The following is a 20,456-nucleotide window of genomic DNA, read 5'->3' on the forward strand; positions in this document are numbered from 1 at the left end:
TCATGCTATAACTATTTTTATGTCTAACTTGATAAGATTTATAGCTACAATCCAATAATCAAACCAATTTTAATTTTTGTACATATCGTTTTATTTAACAAATGACTTTTGGGAAAAAAATTCGTTTCTCTTTCATTGAACAAATTATAAAACGTGTTCGGTAGGGCGCTTGTTGGGGGAGGGAGGAGCATTAACTTATCAGCTAAATAACTTAAATACAGAACTAGCTTAGGATTGTAAAATTGCATAAAAATCTATGACAATATTAATATTATGATACAAATTGCATTTACATAACGGCAACAAGAATTGTGACAAATATATATAAATATATGCGAACATTATAAATCTATATATATATATATTTACAAATATCACAACAATATGGGGGCATTATGTACAGAAATGAAAGGCAGCAAAGTTCACAAAAAAAGAAAATAAACAAAATCATAAATGAGTCTCTAAAATAAAAATCAAATACGAATACAAAATATCAAAGGAAATTTAAAAGACTGCATTAAGCGGCCTTCAGGAAGTCGTGTGTGTCTAAATTTCTGGCGCATAAAAATAACAAATGCCTCGTCGAACGCAGCAACTCACGAGTCTTCCACTTGGAACAGGAGCTGCCCGTGCGTCCAAGGCGAATCATTTAATTTTTATGCGCAATCTATTCATCTCTCTCACAAACACATGCAAGCTAAACTCAGAGTATAAATGAAGCTACTAGCAAGATAAGTGGGGGGGGTGCTACGGGGCGAAAATCGTTCTCAACTAACTTTAAATTTCTTAAGCTGGCTTCACACATGCCACTCATCGGAACAAAATGTCTATTTATAATCTTAAAGGAGCCTGATTGACGGATTTCGACTAATGTTAAATGGAAGATTTATAAACAACAAAAAAAGTAATTAATCGAAAGGTTAAATTATTTACAAATTGCAAGACAACTTCTGAAGAAACTGATTGATTGACTGATTGCAAAATAAAAGAATTAAAATCTGAATAAAAATTCTGTCGGCTCAGTTATAAGTCAGGTGTGAGGTCAGCTTAAATCTACAAGGCAACTTATAATACTTGTTTGAGTCTCCGAGAGCCGACTTAGAGTTTTTCGGAGTACTCATAGGGGGGCGGCTGCAGGGCCTTGATGCCGTTTTCAACCTTCCAGTCCGGCTCGAAGGCGCGATTCTCATGCTGTTCCAATGGTTCCGGATTCTGCATGGCATTGGCGGCCACCTCGGCGTGATTGCGGATACGTGTGATCTGTGTGGACTTGCGAATGCCGTATGCAAAATAAATGATAAAGCCGATGGCAATCCAGATAAGGAAACGTATCCAGGTGTACAAATCCAGCTGGAACATCAGGTACAAGTTGACAAAAACGCTCAGGCAGGGCACAAACGGCACCAGTGGCACCTTAAAGGTCAACTCTATGGTGGACACCGGCTGCATGCCAATCACAATGCATATACAGATGAGCAGCAGGCCGACAATACTGAGGGCGACAATGCCGCCGGTTGCCTGCAGTTCGAAGACCTTCATGAAGATGCACCAAATGATGGCGAAGATGGCAAACACCACAATGCCAACTTTGGTAATGCCCGAGGTCATTGTGTTTGGCTCCTTGAAAGAGTTGCAGAACAGCTGACGGAGGACATTCGGGGCACGCACCGAGACCAATTTGGTCATCTGCTCATCCTGATAGCGCAGCACCAGCACACAAATGGCCACAATCGTATAGGCGAGCAGTGTGCCAATGGACATCATGTCCACCAATTGATCCAAGTTGAATAACATGGCCATAACCGCTGCAAATATGCCCGAGACTATTGTCGCCAGCAGCGGCGTCTTTGTATATGGATGAACATCGGCCAGACGCTTGAACAGAATGCCGTCGTTGCCCATGGCATAGAGTATACGTGGCAGCGGGAACATGGCGCCCAACAGGCTGGTGCATAGCGCAAACACAGCTCCGATCGTCACAATCCATTTGATCGTATACCACTCGACCGAATCGAAGGCTTTCGGGAATGGCGCATCCGGATCCTGTAGATAATATGGCAGCATCATTGTCAGCACTGTGGACACACCAAAGTAGGCCAGAAAGATTATGATCAGCGATATCACAATGGCCAAAGGTATATTCCTCTTGGGATTGATGGCCTCCTCGCCGGTTGTGGCAATGCAATCGAAGCCCACAAAGCCATAGAAGCATTTCGCGGCACCAGCCATCACGCCAGCAATGCCGAAGGGCATGAAGCCGCCGGTGCCAGCCCATTCGGGCACATCGGCGGCTGGAATGCGCCAGTTGTCCGGATTGGCTGTGAATGAGAGGAAGCAGAGCGTAAATAAACAGTGATCAAAATATAGATATACTAGACTAATTACTCACCGTTCATGCCACCCGCAACCAGCACAATGCCAATGGTCACCAGATTAACGGTGGTAAATATGTTGTTCAAGAAACTGGACTCCTTGGCGCCAAAGGCCAGCAGGGCGGCCAGCAGCAGGACCATGCCGAAGGACAAGAAGTCCGGATAGTCGCCCAGAAAGCTCACCTTGATGGGCATTGTTGCGTTTAGCGCCTTGGACATGTTGTTATCGATCAACGAGTCAAAGTAACCACTCAGGCCGCGTGCCACCGAAGCTGTGCCAATCACATACTCCAGTATCAGGTTCCAGCCAATGGTGAAGGCTACAAACTCGCCAATGGTCACATAACTGTACACATAGGCGCTGCCCGCCTTGGGCACACGTGCCGCAAACTCTGCATAGCAAATGCCCGCAAATGCCGAGGCGACGGCAGCTATCAGAAAGGATATGGTCACCGCTGGACCCGCTATATTGTAGGCCACCTGGCCGGCCAGCACATAGACGCCCAGGCCCAATGTGCTGCCCACTCCGAGCGCCGTCAGATCAAAGAGATTGAGCACACGGGCCAGCTTTGATTCACTCTCATGCACATCGTCCGTTTTACGGCGGGTGAGGGCTTTCCATAAGTTAAACATGACTGCAAATTGAAAGTAGTTATATTTTATCATTTAATTTCTCTGCTTTTTATTTTGAAATAATTTAAATAATTACTATATTTCGTATAATTATGATTATATTGATTGAATTCTAGTCATGCTATAGTTTATTATGCAATTGTTACTTTTATTTTAATTCCTGTTTAACACATTTTTACTCATTTTTAAATTTATTTAAACATATTTTGGAAATGGATATCAAGTTAAACGTATTTTTAAATATGCCCTTCTATGCAATTCTCACGAATATAAATTTAATTCTTACTCTAACACACTCTCTACTTCTTTTGTTGTTTCAGTGATGTGTTTTTTAGACTAGACTGTCTCTCTCCTATATGGCTCTGTAAGTGTATATATATTTTCATACATATTTATTTATATAGACATGTTCATGGCACATCTTATATATTACTCAATAAATAATGTCCGACACAACTTGTTAAGGGGCTTAAAGATTTGTTATCCTCAAGTCTTTTAATGTTGGAAAAGTACTACATAATTACTTCAGTTTAGAAACGTGTGAATCATGTGGAACATTTTTATTTGTCCACATAGTGCTGCATTACTTGATATGCTTTATAAAGATATGAAACGAACTGTTCGCTTAGACATTGTCCAGGTCATGTTTATCTTATCTTATCCCTCAGAGCCCTCAATATCTGTCGATAAGCTACAAGCGGCAATTGTGACGCTCGAGCTCAAGTTTTTCCATTTCGTAACAAGTTATTTCAATAGGCCAACTGAATGCGATTTGTCATACCAATACACGGCTGTAACAACACACAGCAACAACAACAACATTTAATAAGACAGACACAAAAAGGCATTAGACGCGATTAAGTAAATCGCAAATTGAAAGTTAGTTCGGATTTTATAGATCCACGCGAATCAAGTCTTTTAGAACATTCAAACAATTTATACATATACATTTTGTTTTGCAATTGAAATTCGTGATTAGTAATACGGAATGCAATTTTGCTGCTTATTTGATAGACATTAGAACAACAATTGTTGTAATTTACAAAAGTCATTAGCACTCTGTACAGATATATATACATATATATATTCGTATGTATATATTTAAACATATTTAAAGTAAAACGAGCGCAATTTGAAAATGCTTGCACCTTAAAACAGGTGACAAAATAAAACAGGTAACTTTAAAAGATATTGAATCAAAATATTTATATTGCCTTTAATAACAAGGGGTATTAAATATATGCATATCTTCGTTCTATATGATATATTCGTCTTACTTCAATACGAATGAAAGTTTATCCTAAGTTTAAGTCTTTTCTTTTTTAAAATTGGTTTCAAAGAACTTTTTAAGAGTTTGCTGATCTTAAGCAACCTGTTGATAAGGCAAAATGCTTTCTTTTTAAGTTATATTCTTTTATTTTATAACTCCAACCACAATCTGTAGATTGGTTTTTAAACGCCATATAATTGACGGCATTATCATGCCCTCTATTCTACATTAGAATACAAATTATCAGCAGACTACAGCTGAGTATTTACTATCCAGACTAATAAATTGATATCAAATTTGTTAGATATAGCTATTGTTATTTTGGGTCGTCGACGCCTACGACATAAGCGATACTTCAGACATTTTGATAGCGCACAATAATCCAATGTCAATAATTCCAGGAACTAAGTAAAGCACGCGCCCCACAACGCCTATCTAATCGTTATTTTATTTTCTATTCTGTTTTTTTTTTTTGTGCGGATCCGTAATCCATAGCATTTGGTTTTAACACTTGAATTTGATGTAATTACAATTGAATTCTGGATTTATTTATGGAATCGAGCGCTGCTATAAAACTGTCGAAAAGTCAAAGTCAATATCGTGTACCATTCATTTTTTGTTCGTTTTTATTGCCGTTAATCTGGCTTTTGTTCATGGACACAACTGATAAGTAACCAATAACAAAACGTATTCCATTTTGAACCCATGTTGACTAGAGACCAAATATGGCAGACCTGTTTCCGCATCTAATATTGGACGATGTAGTATCTGATTAATGAGCGCATCTACCATTCACATTTCCCACGTAACTCAGTGCGAAGGTCACTTATTTTGTGGGTCAATTTTGAATCGCTTTTATAGACTCTTGCTGGGCATACAAATTAGGACAGATCGACTCGTTATAGTAATGTTTTATTGAATCCGTTTAATTAATGCTAAACACGTGCCATACAAGGCTAAGACCATAACTGTCGCTATGTTCAACTGCATATATATATATATATATATGTATATAGTATATAGGTATTATCAGCTGCTTAAGGAAGTGAGTTAACTAAAAATTATAATTGGCATTGCAGAGCATAACGAAATTATAAATCCTTTTGGTCTCGTATGATTTACTGTGGCTATACACTTAATTTGCCAGCGAGTATTTATGATTCGCCTTGAAAAACTCAAGTATTATCTAGTAAAAACAAAATATATGAAAGTCGTATTCATTCAAAAGTACTTTCACTTCAACTCTAATCGAACCGAGATATCGTTTTGTACTTGATTTCAAGTGCGTTGATAACACTTCAAATGAAAACACGGTTAAAGTTCGTATTAGAATATTGTACATGATCTCATAAGCGACGAGTCTAAATCGGCATTGGCTAGATCCATGAATCCCGATCTATTGGGTCAAGAACTAAAAGAAACTAGTTTTTCAGTAATAAATTTATATAGTTGTTTGTGGGTTGGATTTGAGCATGTGGCTCTTGCGTGTTCAGTTATTTCGAGTTTATTTTCCTTTTTCTTATAATATATATACTTTTATCATTATATTATATTATTTTTTTTTTTAAAGTGTTCTTGTGATAAAAGCTCGCGTTTAACTTTGACAACCTTTGCGGTTTGTAAATTGCACAATTTTATCAGCGGCTGTAAACTTTTATAGATAATTTTTTTAATTATTGTATATTCTTTAATGAGTTTGTACGCGAGATACTTTTCCATTCTATTTGTTTAAACATTCAAGTTCTTCAATTCGACAAGAAAACACTGAATATTCTATTAAATTGACAGGTAATAACACACACACATACACACTTATAAAAACTAGTCCTTTTAACTAGTCCTTTTAAATATTGCATTTAAGACATTTGCTAAGTTTTCTTAAAGTTCTTTATACTTATTTTATTTGTTGAGCATTTTTATATATTCACATACTTGTTTAGGCTTTTAGCTTTTTTACTTTTTAGGCCTGAAAAATATCACTTTAATCGCAAATTGACATCAACTGTCGGCTACAGTAAAAGTTGGTAGCGCTTTTTTTTCGACCAAACAAAACTTCAGACTCAACTTAATTTTAACGACCGCGCGCGACGCGCTCCAAAGTCATTCTGATCGTGCGGCGTTGGCGTTGGAACGCTTAAAGCCTTGCCCTGGCTGCCGGCCAGTAATAACAATAATAACAACAACAGCAACAATAATTTGTTAACAACTTTTTCTTAACGAAAGCGAACAGACGACGACATCGACGGCGACGACGTCGTCGACGGCGACGGCGACTGAATGTTGCAGTATTTTCCATCCAGCTCTGGATTTCCGGTTAAAACCGATTTGTGGCGAATTTGGCCAAGATTAGTTGTTGGTTTGGTATTGTATCAATTTGTTGAACCCTGCCAGCCAGAGATAAGTTAAACAGAACGACCTTTGACGTCACAGGTGATTAGCTTTACAGGGTATATTGCGTGAGGATATGAAGTAAGGATAGGGCGTATTAGTTGGTAAACAAATATTTCGGCGAACTCAAGAACTTATAATTTACAGCTCAACATTTATTTAAATAGTTAATATATATATTTTTTATTTAAAAAATTTGTATATGTAGCTTTATTTTATTTATTTTGTAAAATTTGTATTTTTTTTTAGAATATCACAATTTGTGTTATTTTTTGGATCGTTTATCACATTAATGATAATATTTAAATAATTGTTAAACACTTTACATTAACTGTAGGGCTTTTTCATGACAGATGATATCGATTATGATATCTTAGATCTTATAAGCCCAGGGTATCTGACAGTTGTGCTTGTTATGTGTTTATCCTATCTTTGATCATATAAGCCTTGGGTATCTCACAGTTAGATTCCTTATAGGTTTATGCTATCTTATATCATCTTAAGGTATCTCACAGTTGGGCTGGTTATGTGCTTATGCTATCTTAGATCATATATGCCTAGGGTATCCAAAAGTTGGGCTAGTTATGTGTTTATGTTATCTTTGATCTTGTAAGCCTAGAGTATCACAGAATTGGCTTGTTATATGTTTATACTATCTTTGATCATAAAAGCCTAGGGCATCTCACAGTTAGACTTGCTTTTTGTTTATGGTATCTATGATCATGTAAGCCTAGGGTATCTCAGAGTCAGGCTAGTTATGTTTTTGTGGCATTCGCTGTCGTATGGCGCTCGTGCCATTGATTAGTCGCACGACTCTGGGCCGCATATCGGAAAATGTTGACAGCTTGTTAAACACATTTACTGACCACTTGTCCGCTTGTAAACGAGCTTATGGCTCTTTCTGTATGATAAGCGCCGAAAACATTCAGACACGTCCGTCCCCTAGCACGGGCCTATCTAAACCAAACCCTTGACTCTGCAAATCACGAACAAACAACAACAACGACAATATTTGTAAATCGTAAAAATGTGACACAAAACACACGTAAAGTCATAGAATGCGTCCAGCTTAAACTAGAGCGTTGTTATAAGCGCCTAGGAATTAACCTTGGCACATTTACGCTTCGGATCGACTGGTAGATCATGCATATTGATTTTAGAAACAGCTGGAAAAATACTCGTTGAATAACTGTTTAATAACGGTTAAGCAAAACGAGCTACCCGTTTTGATAGATATGGAAAATTTTTTTTAGATTATTTTTATTACTGCTGAAGAAACTCTTAAAGTATATAAGTAAATATTAAATCAAGTTCTCCGACTACAAAATAAATAAGATAATTTAAAAAGTGTATTTTAAGCATTTTAAATATAGAAACGGAAGAAGTTTTAACTGATCTCATAAAAAAAAAAATACAAATGAAATATACATATAACAAGCAAGAACGGCTATCTTCGGAAACTTGAAAATAAATACCCTGTGGATGAGAAAAGCTGTCTAAGTAAGCTTTATTTCCAAACAATTGTTATTGGCTCTAGACAATAAAGTAGTTCGATTTGATGCGATATCGCAGATATGCTGGGAGAATAGTAAAGCTTATTGCTGAGTTTCCTGATAAGAAGAATTAGAAACAAACAGACGGGCATGGCTATATCAGCTCGACTGTTGATACGGATCAAGAATATATGCACTTAATGGGGTCGGAGACGACTCCTTCTAAGCGTTACAAATTTGGTGACAAAGTTAAAAGGTATAACAACTTTTAACTTAAGGCATCCATCATACTCCTAGGTTTAATCTTGAGGTAAAAAAGTGCAACGAATATCAACAATCTACCGGTAGATCACATGACACAAGCCATGAAGTCGCTTTTTGCATAGATCGACGCCTTTGCATGCTGAATAACAAGATTTCCAACAAGCCCAGTAATTTTCCATTACCCACTAGACTCTATGGCGAAATTGCCAGCAAAAAAAAAAAAAAAAAAACAACAACAACCAGTCAACATCAACATCAACTTGACCAACAGATGGCTCAAAATAGACTCCAAAGTTCAGAGCCAGGCCTCGAGCAAGATCAATGACTTGACGCATTTTTCTATTTTTGTGCATGTTCAAAAAACTTCTCGAATGTAGAGCTCTAAATGGAATACAGCCAAAAAACAAATACAAGAAATCAAAGCTAGAAACACAAATGAACTGCCAGACAAACTTGTAAAACAAATCACGCCGCAATTAAGTAGATTTCCAAAGCGAGTTTCTTGGCCTATAGACAAATCGACATGCAACAGGCCCAGTTTACGAGTAATGACATCAAATGAAATCGAGAAGTCCACAGACTAAACCAGCCCAACTCAAGCCAACCAAATTTATAGCGCAATCACTATTTAAACTTTTATTAGAGCTCCATTACGGATTCAATTCACAGTTCGATGAGATCTTTTGACGTCACCAACGCACACAGGTGAGACATTAAGTAAGCCAGGGACGTCACAGACACAATTTACCTTCCCTATTAGGCATATCGAATTTGTCTGCTAATTGAATTGCGCCCAATTAATTTTTTTCAATTATTTGCAAATATTTACACTATTTATTGTCAACTCTTTATATTTGACAATCATTTGCTTTGGCTTTCCGCAAATATTTTGACACCTTTACAAGGTGTCGTCCGGTCTCCATTGTCATTTTGTATAACTCTCACATGCCATAGATACATTTAGCTGCAGTATCGTTCACTGAATATATGTATGACGACTATTGATATCATATCTATAATATACATTTAATTTATGGATCGCTGTTGCATTTTTTTTCTGTAGCTTGATTTATATTTACCTAACGTATTTACTTATACACTGCAACCATAAAATGGATAAAAGTGAAACACTTGTTGGTTATATGATTTCTAGTGAATAACCCTAATTTACGATTTCTATTTGTTTGCTGGAAGTACACAAAATATTCATAATTATCTTAACGTCCATTTAGCCCGGACGTCAGCAGGATTAACTGATTCGATACACACTTAACTATCAAAATTTCGATGCTTAACTATATCATTGTATAATGCGCTCAATGGGAATGTCAAAAACTTATAACTAGGTAATAAACTAATCAGCTTATTTAGGCATAGCACACCCTAAATAATTCTGAAGCCGCGTAGTAAATCCGAAGTATCAAATTTATGAAATAAACAAGCACCTTAATCATACAATATGCGAATGATTAAAATAAGTTTATTTATTTAAAGATTTTCATTACTAAATCGTAACTAAATTAAGAAAAATATATTAATTCGTCCCTTGTTTCCTTTACTCGAACTGTATATTGCTGTCTTCTCTTTCTAAATTTTCATTTAATATAAAAAGATCGTACCTAAAGTTCTACTAAACACGTTAGTTAATTTATAATCCCCCAATTTAAAAATGTTTTCGTACCATAAGAATTCAATTGCTATAAATGCATAAATTATATGACTTCCTGTATGCATAATATGTTATGTGCTTCATCCGGCCAGACATCTTGAGTATGAACGGCAAAGTCTAGGGTAACACGCGTTGGGCAAGTGCCTTCCCAGGCATGGACATAGTATTGTATTCTATACTATACTATAATAATAGTTACAATCTACATCTCATTATATCATTCAATATATATGCCATATCTCTTTAGTATACCAATATACTTAGCAGCTGGTTGCCTATATCAATATACCTCATACTTCATATCCTGAACATCCTCTTATCCTCCCGTATAAAAGTACAAAGAGTACACAGAAATGGAATATCCAGTTCAAGTGATATTGAAAACATACCTAGCAGAAGATTAGTTATAGAGTTTATATTGATACTCAGATATCATATCTATCTCTTATATGTTTCTCTTAGCTCTTAAACATTGTTGATCATTTTAAGATTTTGTATATTTTCTACATCCAAGATTTTGAGATTTACATTCCTTTTACAATACGCTTTAATATATTAAAAACGAAATAAGAAAAAAATATTCTTTTTCTAATATAAAAAATCTATCCCTACTTAATGGGTTAAGACTCAATATTCAAGTAATATAGTTTCAAAATCATTAGTTATTTTATAATCCCCCCTAATAAATAGCTATCGTAAACATTTCCAATTTAAAAAGTTTTGTTTTTTTCCTTTTTTGGTACCATAAGAATTCTTTAGCGATAAATGTATAAATTATATGGCTTCCCAAATGCGTAATTGGTGCTTCATCTGGCCAGACATCTTAAGTATAAAGCGACAGTCAGAACCCCTAAGTCTAGGGAAACACGCGTTTGGCAAGTGCAAAGTCGGCCTCTGGGCTATAAAAGTTGATTCCCTTTATAGCCATTGCAATAAAAGTAGGCACCATTCATCTATGAAGCATTTGCCAGACTTTCAGATAAGAGATAATTGCACATTATGACGATTTCAACTGAGGCGAACATAATTTCCATGTTGTGTCGACGACTTGATAACAGATTCGCTTAGCAGTTGGTCCGTTTTAAATTTTGTTTTATTTTTGGGTTTTTTCGTTCATTATCTTGAAGTCAACCCGTGTCTTGGAATTATCTGGGCATGTGTATGCCTTTGTTGATAATTGGAATGTAAAGACATTTGCAAAGGTCTTGTTTAGATAAAGTCTGAAGTACTTTCTTTCCCTAGCGGTGTCACAATGTATTTTTGAGAGGGGCCCTTCAGGTACTAAGTTCTGTTTACTGTACAACATTTTAACCAATCGAAATACTACTTAGAATACCTTTGCCAGTTATCGGGTACTTGTATATATCATACCCTACCCCCATCTGTCTACGCCACTGCGGCATATATAAAATTTATGATCTGCTCTATGTACGCGTTTTCTAGCAAATATTTACAGACTTTAAGGCACGAGCGACTCGTGATGTGAGTTCACAATCGCTAACTTGCATAGCATATAGTTCAGGTGATTACAGTTATTGCGGGGGGTTTTATTTTGAGCCATTAATAATGCTATTTAAGGTTGCCTTACGATAAGAATACAAAAGGTGACACACAAACAAGTCACCTATGTATATAGATCATTCTATCCTATTGTCATACTTAGTATACTAAGCTCATCCGGCGTAGCTTACGGAATCATTTTTTCGAAATTGTCTACCACGGCTAGAGGAGAATTTCAAGTTCAGGAGCTCACATTGGATATATAGCAGATTTCTACTGATTAACGAGGTTCAGGGATTGAGTCCCATGCTAATATATGGATACTTAGAATTATCTCAGATGACAATACTTGTAGTAATAAAGTTCAACAGATTACATTATGTATATGTCTATACTATATCCTCCTTTATCCTATTCTCTACCCTTTATTTTCAAACATTCAGGAACAGCTTTTAATGTGCGGATGCCCATCTTGATATACACTTTATTCCCCTCTTATAAAAGTGATCAGAGTATAATATACTAGTATAATCAATTTTAGCTACAGAGAGAGAAGAATACCAAGTTCAAGTACAAAAGCTACCTGACCTAGAAGGTTTTTGTAGTTCGTAGAGTTCCTATTGATACTTAGCTGTTATGTAGATCTCTTATACATTTCACTTAGCTCTTATACATTGTTGAACGTCTGCAAATTTAGGCTGTTCAGGCTAATGTAACTAAGTTTGCTATGATATAACTTATGTTCCACTCTTATATAGAGTATATAAGAGTGTGTGATTTCATTAATGCAACTCTGCTAAGGTACCCTCCTCCAATACGTACTACATACATACTTATAAAAAGCCTTTTTCAAGTTTGGAATGCAACTTTGCTATCTCTAGACCTATTATCTGTGCAGTCAGCCTGTTATTGCAAATTGTACAGTCAAGTCTTGTGAAATTCGAGACCCACAATGTAATTTGCTAAAGTAGCCGAGTAAAGGCACTGAACTCTGATATAAATAATACAATAAAAAAAATATACTTTTTTTAGGTTTTTTTTTGAAAAGTTTGAGATTAGTTGAAGAGTCGAGTCGAGTAACAAATATTGTTTATAATTTGCCATTAAAAACGACGAAATTGAAATGAACGGCCGCCTGTTAGATGGAAGATTTGTTGTTCATCTATGGAGAAAAACCTGGGAGTTGCGGTCTGTTCGGGTATTTACAACAATGGCTTGTATTTTAATGCGGCCTGTTGAGTGCTCAGCGTTGCTTGAAAATTGTTTGTGACTTTGAAGCACCGTATGCGGTGTTTTTTATTTCATTCAGAAGGGGCAGAAGGGTTAAGAGATGACGGAGTTGACGGTGCCCATGAATGGGTGAACGTTCTTGACGTTTGCATGCCGGCTGCGAAAAAGTCAAAGGCAGTTGCAAGGGTAATTCAAGCGAGCTAATTACAAGAAAGCGCTCGTGAGCTGGAAAGAAAAAAAAGCCTACCTACCAACCAAGCAAAATAAGTCTAGTAACTCTTCGAAGAGTGTATAAGAAGCTGAAGTATATTGGGGTTTTACGCCTCTTCTTCTGATATGTTTCATTTCGCTTTTCGAACTTTTCTACTCCTTTTTGTATAAATTGTACATCCTTTGGTAGCCAACCTTTATTTCTCGGTATATTTCACAAAACTTTATGTCAGTAAGTCAGAAATTAATGTTCCTAAAAGTGCATTAATATATATAGTTTTATATATATATAGTAACTGACTAATAACTAAATGGCACAGCTCCTTGACTTGTTTATCTGCATTTACATTGTAAGACAGACATTTCGGTAAGACCTCATACTGCCCTATAATAATACAGAACTTGATAAGAATTGCTATTATATTGTTTCCCACGGCTGAAATTTGATAGGACTAATTTGTATTATCAGACGTCAAATGAAACGATATATATTCAAGTCTATGGGTGTTTCACCTAATTGTCATTAGAACGTTTTATGGTCTTTAAATATCGATGAAAATGTGTTGTTTTTAGATAAGTGTGAAGTGCGCTTTAGATAAGCATCAAAAGCTTAAGTATTTATGAAAAAAAACCCTTTAGACTAACAAATAGAAATCATATTTAATCATGTGCCGATAATTTAATAGATTATTTTTAATCAGTGATATTGCGAATTTTGAACCTGCTTAAGAACTTGTTGCCAGGGGGCCTTTCAATAAAAACTCCTTGTAATACAATCAGCCAGAAGTGTGGCCAGAAATGAAATAGCAAAACCTAAGAGACCTTGGATCATAAATTACTTTCAATAGAGTATAGAACTTAAGTGCTGTTTAGAATTATGGTCGCTGAAATCATTCATTCATCATTGCAAGTGTTTTTTGCTTTTATTTCAATTTAACGCCACATCATTTTTGCAAGACTTTAAGAGCCCCTCATTTGGCAAGCAAATGGAGATAAAAATACTCAGTTCTAATGTACAAACGAGCCGAGATTTGCAATGACATAGACAAAGAACTCAAAGCTACCCACGAGAACTTTTTAAAACTATATTTCCGGCAACAAAACTAATATGAGATGCTCCCAAATGTAGAATAGAGAATGAACAAACATTTTACCCAAAAAAAAAAGACCAAAAATGATGTCATTTATGTTCTAAAATCTTGCTTAGTTGATGTTCAAAAATAAAGATAAAGAAGAGCGAGAGAGAAAGAAAGTGGTTGCCAAGCAAAAACGAGAAGGGAAGGGAAGATCGCTAAAAAGATCGTAAAGCCATGGAAAACACAAAGTAAACGAGAAAGGAAGGTAGAAAGGAAAAAGTACATATTTCATAACAAAATTATAATACCCTATTGAAGGGTATATAAAACTGGCGCAGATTTAAAGCTCGCACTGACATATAAATCAAATTGTGACATTTAATTGAAAAATTAGACAGCTTGCTTAGACAGTTTCGCATATTTTTAAAATTGTTTCCATTCCAAGCTTATTTTACCTTTGCAATTTACCTTTTTTTCGTTGGCGCTTCCTTTGTTTTATTTGCAATCAGTATTTGTAAGATATATTTTATTTGTTTTATTTATTTATTCGTTCACGTAAATCACAACATTCAACGAAATGCACTCGACAATGACTTTGTATGAAATATATTCACAAATTGTTATGCACTTTTATTTTATACTTAAAAAACAACACTAAAAGTCAAGACTTGTGAAGTGACAAACTGGAAAAATATATTTAAAAAAAAATTAAAACAAAAAAAAAATGGAAACAAGTGCGGCGCTTGTTTACTTAATTTATTCAACATTCACGTTTTTTTTATAATTTTTGCATACTCGTGCATTCGCACTTTTTACAGCGTTTCTTCGGCGATTGTCTCGTTAAAACAAAAAAAAACACAAGCAAAGCAGAAGAGAAATTAAATTAAGTAAAATATTTCAAAAATACAAACTGAGCAAACGGCAATGTTGAAAATGCGTAAGAAAGCGAATAATGTTAATGAGGCTGATGCAAATATAAAGACAAACATAACGATAAATTGCCGAAAAAAGAAACAAGAACAAGCACAAAACAGAATACATTAACAACTATCCGTTTTATCGTCGATCGTTACGATACTCTGTAATCAATGCGACAAGGGTATATAAGTTGTATGCAGAATTATTTTAGAAAACTTACCTATATTCCTACTGCTCTATTCTTATATATTAAAAAAGGGGGGAAAAAAAGATAAAGACAGACATAACGATAAATTGCGGAAAAGAGAAAATGGATATCAGAAACGTTAACTACTATGTATTTTATCTTAAATCGTTAAGGTACCCTGTAATCAATGCTACAAAGGTATGTTAGCTTCATGCATATTTATTAAGTTAATAAGTACTTATCTATATATTTCCTGATCTATGCTTAAATATTAAAGTAAAAAAACAAAACGTTAAAACTATGTATTTATTACTGATTTCCTTAAGAAAAAATTAACTTATCTATAGACTATCTCTATACATAAATATTAATATATTTTACTATTAAATTATTAATAATTATTAATTAATTAATTAATTATATAATTAACATGAGACCTTCATATAAATAATACAATCTATTCAATCTCTATAATCTCCTTAAGCTTACATGGTATTTATTCGTACTTATTAACTTTGTTAGTTAATTATTTTGATCAGAGTTGCCAGACCATCGCGAATTTTACATTTAGTGATATAACTATTTTTACTTCTAAACCTTAAAAACATTTATAACAAACTGCATTCCCGCAATAAAACAACGTGATTAAATGCTAGGAAAATATTACAAAGAAAAAACGGAATTATTGACTCATAAATTGCTACAATGAATATGTGGATTAGATAAGTGAATTCCCAGAAATATTATTGCCAGAACCAAATCGTGTCCCAAGCCCAACTATATATATATATGTTTAATGTATAATGCACACACTTAAAGAACATCTTTAATTATATCTTTTCTTAGATCGAGTAGATTCAAAGTTGTTTGTATTTAGCAATTTTAATTTGAATGTACCACAATGCGCTTACTGTGGAAACTTGAGGTAGTCACGCTTCAAGGTAAACGGCTTAAGGTTATCACGTGTACAACAGCTGCCACGAAAAACTGAGCTTAGTCTAGCTACATCATTTATAAGCTTTGAGATCAAACAGCTGTTTTGCATTTCAGAGTCCGCACGACTGGAAATAAAGTCGAAAAAGAGATCGAGAACAGCTACTGGGTTATTCCTATTCCTTCAATATGAAATTATCTGTCAAAAATTCAGCTGTCAAATTTGTATTCATGCATAAAAAAGTATTTAGTTTTTATACCCTGTACCCATTGAAAATGAGGAAAACGGGTATATTGGTTTTGTGCAAATTTATGTAACCGGCAGGAGGAAGCATCTTCGACCACTTATAGTATAAAATAAGTATATTATTAGTCAGCATCAATAGCCGACTCGATCTAGCCTTGTCCGTCTGTCTGTCTATCTTTTCGTCCGCATGTATTTCCGATAATCGATAACTTGCCCCCGTTTCGAAGCAATCGATAAAAATCAATATCGAAATCATGTTTTTTGAGCAAATATCTTAGGCTTTAAGAGCTAGAGTCACCAAATTTGGCCTGTAGCTTTTGGAATCAAGTATCTTTTATTTTATTTAAAATAAATAGACGGAAGAACCCATTAAATTAATTATATGTCAGCGCTGCGCATAGATATCTGATATCTTGCAGCTTAGACTAATATATCTGGCATAAAAAGTATACAGGGTAACACTAAGTATGATGAACTTTTTCCAGCTTTGTTTTCCACACGTTTTTCTGATTTGCAATTAACCAAAGGGCAATTGAAAATAATTGGGCTTGTATGCAAAATGTATTAAACAAATGCATTCACTAAAGCTAACCAAATAAAACTGAATTTACGACATTAATTGCCAAATGTTCGACGGGGTCTATCGGTGCGGATTATCAATTTAAATTTAACCGGAAATTATTTGCCGTCTGTTTTGCCATTTTGCTTTGATAAATGGAAAACAAAAACAATTCCTCGACCATTTTTGTGGTATTTCTTTTGTCAAAAAAAAGAAAAAAAGAAAAACCCAATAATGTTTATTAATAACATGTCATGCATAACAAAATAAACATGGTTAAAAAACGATACAAATTAAAAAGAGATAACAAAGTGAACTTAAATTGATAGATGCCGCCATAAAAAAGCATATAATTAAATTGTTTTAATGAGCAACATTATTTTAAGAGTATTACTACTTCGAATACCCAAGAAACTAGAGCAGTTATAGGGTATGCTTAACCAGAAACAAGAGTAGCTATAGAGTGTGCTTAGATATAGGGTATGCCCAGCATGAAACTAGAGTAGCTATAGGGTATGCTTAGCTTTAGGGTATGCTCAGCATAAAACTAAAGTAGCTATAGGGTATGCTTGGCCAAAAACTAGAGCAGCTATAGGGTATGCTTGGCAGGAAACTAAATAGCTATAGGGTAACTTGTAGAATCTATATTTCCTAAATTAATCTATATTTCTATTCGTTTGTTTCATTCAAATGAAGTTTCATTTTCGCAATTTGAAAGTTATATGTATATAGTTTTGAAACATGTTTCGAGTTTCGTATCGCTTTAACATATATTCAATTCATTCCAAAGTTTCACATCGCTTTATGATATATAGAAAAATGTGGAAAATAAAATGCTTCTTCTTTGCTGAGAAAACTAGTTACTAATAGAAATAATTGACGGACCTTGGGCATTTTAATTTGTTTATCGTTAGCTTCACTTTATTCACATATTTCTCAAATTATTTCAATTAAGTTATAATTAAGCGGCACACTTAACTCTTAGCTTAATGTTCTTTAAGCTCGACTCAAAGTGAGATTTCCTTTAAACTTAAAAATTACCTTTGAGCTGCTAATTGATATTTTATTGGACGCAACGCCTTTTTTTCGCGTCTTACTAATTGATTTGTTTAGCGAAATTAAATTTAACGGGGGCCCAGCCCCAGAAGTAAACGCTAATAAGTCTTCCATGCCGTAGACTTATTTTCATCAGACACTCGAAAATAAACTCCTTAATTTTTATAATTCATATGGCTTTTTCTTCATGCACGAGCCTTTTTTATGAATTGACTTCTTAATGAACTTCCACTAAAAAACTTGTTTATTGTTTTATTGGATTTTTGCATCAACTGGTGAATGTTGAAGCACTCGTTTCTTATTTCTCAGTTGTCGAACTGTTTTTTGCGTGTTTCGTTCTCAAACGTAAATTGCAATTAGCTAAGTTCGATCCGGTTAAGAACTATTTCAGGGCCTTAGATTGAGTTTAGTTGAATTAAACACAAATTTGTTCTGCTTTTTTACTTAGGATTGTCTTTTCTTTATAAGCCAATGTGTACGCCTATAGATTATGTTTTCAGATCTCTTTGTGGTACAAATCTTAAATGATTCTTACTCTTATTCAAATTCTTTATGACTTATGTCTGGATGATTCGTTAAATACAAGAAAGGAATCTTTAATTAACTAGCAAATGGACGCTTACAAGAAATACATTGGACTAAATATTTGTGTAGCAATTCCCGGCTACTTTTGCAGCCATGCCCACCATCTAATCAGTTGTTATAAATTACATAAATTTCTGTATATTATTATGCACAGCCAATTTGTTTGAATATCTCGAACTTGGCACATGTGGGCAGGAATCAATGGGTTGCGGGGGTCGGGTGCTGAAATAGCTCATAGCTAGCATGCCAAAAATACTTGGGTTGGCCCCAAGCAGCATATTCCTTTCCCTTGCCCTTTCCCTTTCTGTGGTGGAGCACAACCCGTAGATGCCTCAACAAATAACTTAACAAGTGATTAGCCGGCCGAAAGTTTTGCAGCATCAAAAGTTCCTTTGGTTGGCCTGGCTGGCAAATTAGACGGCACACTTTTGAGCCCATCTCGGGCATAAATTATGAGACGGTGAACATTTTTGGTTAGTTTCGGCCCTTGGGCCAAGCCAATGGAAAGAAACACTGCGCATTCATATTCAAGTGAAAATTTGCCTATGCAATTTTCACTAATGATGAGAAAACTTTTAACAACTGCGACAAGCCCAAGGAAATTTATACCAAATTGTTACCTAAATTAGTTGCTGCCTATTGTTGAACTGCTCAATTCTATAATAAAGTATATATTATATACACTCAGAGAAAATTTCGAGATATATATCTCGGCTTTAAAAGTATTTCTTATTAAGAAATATCTTATATCTCCCTAGTTCAGTTAAAATAAGTATTAATGGAAAAGTGCTTTTTAGATTTCTTTTTTTTTTTAGTTCCATTAGAGTGCCTCTCTTTTCTCAGTGTACAAGTGTCCAAAGTATTATTTATTAGATAATTCACAGCTGCATATCAGAAACAGGTGCCGCAACCCAAATGCGGAAGAGGTACGACTAAGTATAGAACTAGCACATTGTGCTGGCTATTGCAGTAATTAGTTAGAATAGAGCTGACCTGTCTGGCAGTTAACTGTGCGGATTGTGCCTATTTATTCAGCGACTAAATGTAGAGATCTCTCAACCAAATGCCTCCATTTTGCATGTGGGCAACCGGAATTGGCCCAAGGTCCACAGTAGAAAGTGTCAGGGGTAGTCTATATGTAATTGCCGTAATATTAAGTCTGACTAATGCATGTTATATGGGGTGCATGTCGCGATTTAACAACCGGTTCTAAGGGTTATTAACGGCGTTTATAATATAGAGGAATGTAGAATCAGTAACTATTATTTGCATTCTATTTACACTCAGCCAGACATAGTTCAGTCGCTAGATTTTTGATATGGAAGTGTTATATTCCGAGCCAAGTCAAATATTGAAACAGATATACGGAATTTTGAGGTTAAGAGTCGAACGCACTTTAGAGGTTGTTGACTGTGTTTGTAACTGGGAGAATGAAGAATCAATTAATCTTCTGTACAGCAAATGTTATTTGTTTTTATCTACCTACAGTCACATGTTATACTCTTCCAGGCATTACTCAGCCGTGAGGATTTTAAACTTATCCAAGACATATTTTAGAACATCACAAAATTTAAGTTCGACTGTTCTTTATCAGTTTAAGGTTTCTTTAAAAATTCATTTCTATACTTACGCAAATGATACACGTTTTTTGAAAGACTTGTAGATCTTGTATGTCGCTAACTTGTAGATCGCTATGTGTATTTCTCTATATGTATAATATATATAATTAGTTTATATTATATTATTTTAACAATTAATTCTAGTCCAATTAATTATTTTACTTCGTGTTGTTTGACTGCTCTATATACTCGAATTATGAATGACGCTTTGCGGTTTTGCTTAGCCAAAACCAGTTCACAACTCGTT

The 20,456-nt window shown here is 34.9% G+C and overlaps 1 protein-coding gene across 1 annotated transcript; it reads right to left on the bottom strand.

Moving 5' to 3' along the window:
* Positions 1-67: 67 nt before the first annotated feature.
* LOC135433526 (cationic amino acid transporter 3-like) lies at positions 68-6,369 on the bottom strand. Its single transcript, XM_064689636.1, has 3 exons — positions 6,208-6,369; positions 2,390-3,007; positions 68-2,318 (listed from the first exon to the last, which is right to left on the bottom strand). Exons 2-3 carry the CDS (start codon positions 3,003-3,005, stop codon positions 1,099-1,101), a joined length of 1,836 nt encoding a protein of 611 aa, XP_064545706.1. The 5' UTR covers positions 3,006-3,007; positions 6,208-6,369; the 3' UTR covers positions 68-1,098.
* Between the last annotated feature and the right edge of the window lie 14,087 nt (positions 6,370-20,456).

This window comes from Drosophila montana, unplaced genomic scaffold, assembly GCF_035044405.1.
Source record: "Drosophila montana isolate Dmon_TW-CO22-7 unplaced genomic scaffold, ASM3504440v1 contig_3218_1, whole genome shotgun sequence".
Taxonomy (NCBI): Eukaryota; Metazoa; Arthropoda; class Insecta; order Diptera; family Drosophilidae; genus Drosophila; species Drosophila montana.

Bases quoted from the DNA above. Each gene is read 5' to 3' on its own strand.
- LOC135433526 (XM_064689636.1), bottom strand. From the start codon at position 3,005: ATGTTTAACTTATGGAAAGCCCTCACCCGCCGTAAAACGGACGATGTG. The intron at 2,319-2,389 runs GTGAGTAATTAG...TCTCATTCACAG, and splicing joins GGTTGCGGGTGGCATGAACG to CCAATCCGGACAACTGGCGC.